The 6,152-nt window shown below is 48.5% G+C and overlaps 1 protein-coding gene across 1 annotated transcript in view; it reads right to left on the bottom strand.

Annotated features, from left to right (window-relative positions):
- Positions 1–328: 328 nt before the first annotated feature.
- The window catches only part of LOC306819372 (GDNF family receptor alpha-2-like), a gene marked incomplete at both ends in the record, with an annotated part of 16,489 nt that continues 10,665 nt past the window's right edge, over positions 329–6,152 (bottom strand). Inside the window, 2 exons of the mRNA XM_079373162.1 lie at positions 329–520; positions 601–800. Of these exons, the coding sequence (XP_079229288.1) occupies positions 329–520; positions 601–800 (392 nt within the window). The remainder of the gene's footprint in view (positions 521–600; positions 801–6,152) is intronic.

A 6,152-nucleotide genomic window follows, 5' to 3' on the forward strand; every position in this document is an offset into this window, starting at 1 on the left:
AATCAAACCTGCAATCCTGACCCAGAACTGTGAGCGCCTTCAATTAAACCCTCCAGCAGCTGATTATTTCCTCCTCTGGCTTCACATTAATCAGGAGATCTGGCTCAGGAGACTTTTTAGAGGTGTCTGAATATATAACAGCACGTCATCAAGGCACTTGATTGGCTGAGAAAAGGCACAGGGGGGAATAAACCCTGAAGTACTGGTCTGGATGTGAACGAGTAAAGAAAGTACGACGACACAAAACACGTGAGGAAAACGTGAACAACCTTCAGTGCAGAGAGAAACAACCCAGTGACCTCTGATTGGCTGCTGAAGGCCACATGACCTACCTGCAGAGGGCGTCGGAGCGACAGGTGCGTCGTAGTTCCAGGCAGGAGGGCTTGTGTCGCTCCTGGTGCGAGCAGGAGGGGACGATGGTGCGGCGGCGGCGTTCTGCACACGCCTGGTCCGGGCAGGAGCAGAAGAGCAGCGGGTAGCTCAGCTCCCATGAGACGCGCTCGAAGAACTGACGCAGGGCCTGCAGAGCGACAACACACGGCGTCGACTCAGAGACACAACGCACAGCTCTTCTCCTCATCCAGCTTTTCCTTCACCCACCTTCTGACACCTCTTCCTGCTGCACGGCTCCTGATTGGCCACAGAGGGCTGAGGGGGCGTGGCCTTGCTGCAGATGGAGTTGTAGGCGGAGCGAAGACGTTTACACGTCTCGTTGAGGTTGCACGCCTTGGCTGCGTCTAGACAGGGGTTACAGGGTTTCCCGGCCTCGGAGCAGGGGCTCATCTTGGACAGGGAGGAATCTGAAAACAGGAAACGTAAAAACACTTTAAAATGCTTTTTAGCGTGCAAGCGTGTGACCTCTGCCGTGTGACCCCTGCGATGTTTGTAGCGTTGGTTGTGCACGTCCTCAAATATTACCGCTACAGGTCATCGAGATGCAATATGCGTGTGACCACTAGGAGCAGCGAAGAGCTGTGCGCTGATGAGACCAGCTGTGACAACATCGAGGACTGATCGCCACTCCACCATGTTTGATTGCTTTACACTGTGCGCCCTCTACAGGAACCCTCGAGTACAACAGGAAGTGACATCACGAGGCAGCCGGTTGTCTCTGCGCGGTTCAAAAGAAGTTTGTTTGAGCTTTTAGACAGAAACCAGAAGAAAGCGTGCGCAATGCTTCACGTTACAAAAACTAAAAAGGACAACAAAGACAGTTTGAAAGAGCAGAAACAAAAGAGGCAGAACAAGCAACAGACTCAAGATGAGAGCAGACAAGTGATCAATACCAAGAAGAATCAACCAAACAACTCACAGAGACTGTGAAGGAAAAGAAGACGAGATGTTTGAAGGTCCAATCAGTGAGCTGAGGAGACTTCCATGAAACGTATTGAGACAAACAGCATCTGGCCTTGTTTATGTTTAATGACCTTTACTGCAAGTCTCCAACCTTTCCTTTAAAACATATATATAAATATGCAGAGCAACAAGCTCCGAGTGTAAATAAGTGAACGGGTCTTTATTTATATTTCTGTGTAACAGCAGCAGGGCCCAGATGTCCACCGTCTGTTCACTGTCACACATGGTTTTTGTCTCCATCATTTCAACATGTTTCATACAGAAAACATCACACCACGTATTCTTCAGATCCCAGAACCGTTTTTAAACTAACATGCGTGTTCATTAAGGGACTGAACCTTGACTGAGTCACTCTATCCACATAAAAGGACCAATCAGAGAGCTGCTCTCTTCCTGTGTGATCAATCAGCCAATCAGAGAGCTGCTCTCTTCCTGTGTGATCAATCAGCCAATCAGAGAGCTGCTCTCTTCCTGTGTGATCATGAAGGAAACCTGCTGTGTTGAAGCCAGCAGCCAGTTTGTCCTCCTTCTAACTTTACAGACCCATGCAGAGCTGGCTAAACACTGAAGCTACAGTGTCCACCACATGCAGAGCTGGCTAAACACTGAAGCTACAGTGTCCACCACATGCAGAGCTGGCGAAACACTGAAGCTACAGTGTCCACCACATGCTGAGCTGGCTAAACACTGAAGCTACAGTGTCCACCACATGCAGAGCTGGCTAAACACTGAAGCTACAGTGTCCACCACATGCAGAGCTGGCTAAACACTGAAGCTACAGTGTCCTCCACATGCAGAGCTGGCTAAACACTGAAGCTACAGTGTCCACCACATGCAGAGCTGGCTAAACACTGAAGCTACAGTGTCCACCACATGTAGAGCTGGCTAAACACTGAAGCTACAGTGTCCTCCACATGCAGAGCTGGCTAAACACTGAAGCTACAGTGTCCACCACATGTAGAGCTGGCTAAACACTGAAGCTACAGTGTCCTCCACATGTAGAGCTGGCTAAACACTGAAGCTACAGTGTCCTCCACATGTAGAGCTGGCTAAACACTGAAGCTACAGTGTCCTCCACATGTAGAGCTGGCTAAACACTGAAGCTACAGTGTCCTCCACATGCAGAGCTGGCTAAACACTGAAGCTACAGTGTCCACCACATGCAGAGCTGGCTAAACACTGAAGCTGAAGCTACAGTGTCCACCACATGCAGAGCTGGCTAAACACTGAAGCTACAGTGTCCACCACATGTAGAGCTGGCTAAACACTGAAGCTACAGCGTCCACCACATGTAGAGCTGGCTAAACACTGAAGCTACAGCGTCCACCACATGTAGAGCTGGCTAAACACTGAAGCTACAGTGTCCACCACATGTAGAGCTGGCTAAACACTGAAGCTACAGTGTCCACCACATGCAGAGCTGGCTAAACACTGAAGCTACAGCGTCCTGTTGTGTTTCTCACCAATAAACGGTGTGAATCCTTCATTTCTCTTCTTCATGACACATTTTCAAACAGCACTATGAGTGAACTGGACGCATACATTGTTCACATCCTTCATCTTCCTCCTCTTCCTCTCTGTGCACCTCGCTGCGACGTGTGGATGAGCTGAATAAAATAAACGCAGCAGCAGAAGCAGTTTAGAGTGAGACGTGTTATTTCAGACTCTGCTGGCGCTGACAGGGAACGTTTCCCTCCCAACAAAAGAAGAAGACATCTTTTAAAGTGTGGACGTAAGAATCGACAGCAGAGGAGTCAAATGATGCTGCAGTTATTCTCTGCTCGCACTGATCTGTTTCCTGTGAAGTCAGGAGAATGAGAAGAAGGTGACAAACAGGTTTTACATCCACTGACACCTCATGAAAACATGATTAGCGTCTTGTTTGTGTCTCCTCTCGCTTCTTCATCATTTTAAAGGTCTTTGATTTCCGCCTCATTAGACTCCTCCGTTTGTTTTCAGCCTCGGAGAGCAGACAGGATTTTACTCGTCTGAAAGTTTCTCCGTCCGTGTTTGAAGATGTCACAGGACGACAGCCGGCTCTAATTACGCTGAGCGGCTAAAGTGTGTTTGTGAGGTGACGAAGGACACAATGAAAGGAGACAAGTGTGACTGGGGGGGGGGGAAAGGAGGCAAGGTAGGAAAGATGGAGAGGAAGGAGGAGGCAATAGGAGGACAACAGAGGAGACGAGGAGGTCAGAGAGGAGGGAAGGAAAGAGGACACGAGAGAGCAAAGGTAAGATGAATAAGGAAAGGAGACGTAGGAAAGACGAGGAGTGGAAAGAGTTAGGACAAGGAGAGGAGACATTTGAAGAGAAGGATTTAACGTGAGGAGAGAAGGAAACAATGACAGGAGTGACACAACATGCATATTTGAAAGAAGGAGAGGAGACGAGACAAGTAGGTCAGACGAGAGGACACAAAAGGATGACAAGGAAGAGGAGGAGACAGCTGTCACAAAAGGAGAGAGAGGAGAGGAAGGATACAAGGACGAGAGAGCAGAGGACATGAGGAAAGGAGACAAAATATGTGAAAGGGAAGAAATCATGGAGATAGAAATGAGAGGAAAGGAAACAAGGAGATGATGGATGAAAGACGAGATGAGAAGAGGAAGGAGGAGAGGACACAAGGAGAGGAGACATGTATGAGGAGAGAGGGTGGAGGGAACAGGAGGTATGAAGAGAGCAGAAGAAGAAACTCGCTCGCAGACTTATCTAAACTGTTTGACCTTTAACCCCTGCAGGTCATGTGACTTCATTCAGCACGTTTGCCTCCCACATCTCAAATCTCAGCTTTTCATTCCCTCTGCCTCTGCATCCTCTCCTCCGCCGGGTCACTGCGATGCACCGCTCATCGGGATCCGACACGCGCACAGCTGTGGCGCCGCGACCCCGGTGAGGGCGTGGCGCCGCGTACAGGTGTTTGACTTCCTGTCTCTCCTCTCTGTGTTGAACGTTCGGCTCGTCTTTCCTTACAGCACAGAGACGATTTTAAATCTTCACCCAGAGAATCATCGAGGAGACTTTTCTTCTGTTTCTTATATAAACGATCTGAGAGGGACGATCGGCTGCCGCTCTGCTCTTCAAAGTCACAAAGAAAGTAAGACACTACTTTTAATCCTGCTCATTCTGGCTGAGGTGAAACTTCAGGCTCTTTGGGATTAACAACGATTAGCTCAAACGTTTAAACCAACCCTGGCAGCTGAAGTCACGACTCGTAGCGTCAGCAGCGTCCTCGGACTGGAAGACGGAGACGCTCGTCTGCATTTTCTGAAAACACTCGTGTGCATTCGCAGGTCAGATATGAGACAACAGAAAATATGTGAAAAGCTCCTTTAATGGGCCAGATTTGGATTAACACTGGGATTAGGATTTGGATTAGGATTAGCTCGCTGCTACATGATGCAGTTTCAGCTTCTATGTGGTTATTGTCTTTTCTTTTTGGTGTCTGGAGAATAATGATGAATTCGGTTCACTAATTCCAGATGTGCATCATTTAAAGGAACCACAGACTGATCGTGTTATCACAGAGTGCTTTTAATCTCATACATCCAACGTGTCATCGATCTCTTTTTACGCACTCATCATGAATTATTGATGTACAGTACGGCTCATCTTTTTCTTGTCTGAGGAAATGTTGACTTTGACCCAGATTCAGAGAAGCAGGACGAGCAGGACGAGCTGGACTGGAGCTGTCTCAGCTGCTTTCTGTCTCCACTGTTTGAGGTGAAAGGACTCCAGCTCGTATATTTCACTTCTCGTCTTCTGGCGACTCAGAGCTCTTTAACGCCGCAGGTCACGCCTCCACACACTGACGGCCCTGACAGTGAAGCACGAGCGTCCAAAAGCTGCACTCGAATACGCACAGCCTCCAGACGACTGCCCTCACTCAACCACCGTGCACGATCTGTGCACGTGTAGGATCTGTGCACGTGTAGGATCTGTGCACGTGTAGGATCTGTGCACGTGTATGATCTGTGCACGTGTACGATCTGTGCACACGTATGATCTGTGCACAGATCGTGTAGGATCTGTGCACGCGTACGATCTGTGCACGCGTACGATCTGTGCACACGTATGATCTGTGCACGTGTATGATCTGTGCACGTGTACGATCTGTGCACGTGTACGATCTGTGCACGCGTACGATCTGTGCACACGTATGATCTGTGCACGTGTATGATCTGTGCACGTGTATGATCTGTGCACGTGTATGATCTGTGCACGCGTACGATCTGTGCACACGTATGATCTGTGCACACGTATGATCTGTGCACGTGTATGATCTGTGCACATGTATGATCTGTGCACGTGTATGATCTGTGCACATGTATGATCTGTGCACGTGTATGATCTGTGCACATGTATGATCTGTGCACGTGTATGATCTGTGCACATGTATGATCTGTGCACGTGTATGATCTGTGCACACATAGGATCTGTGCACATGTATGATCTGTGCACATGTATGATCTGTGCACGTGTATGATCTGTGCACGTGTACGATCTGTGCACGTGTATGATCTGTGCACGTGTATAATCTGTGCACGTGTATGATCTGTGCACGTGTACGATCTGTGCACATGTATGATCTGTGCACGTGTATGATCTGTGCACGTGTATGATCTGTGCACGTGTATGATCTGTGCACATGTATGATCTGTGCACACGTATGATCTGTGCACATGTATGATCTGTGCACATGTATGATCTGTGCACGTGTATGATCTGTGCACGTGTATGATCTGTGCACGTGTACGATCTGTGCACGTGTATGATCTGTGCACATGTATGATCTGT

The sequence above is a fragment of the Symphodus melops genome (genome assembly GCF_947650265.1).
Source record: "Symphodus melops genome assembly, contig: scaffold_327, whole genome shotgun sequence".
NCBI classification, from domain to species: Eukaryota; Metazoa; Chordata; class Actinopteri; order Labriformes; family Labridae; genus Symphodus; species Symphodus melops.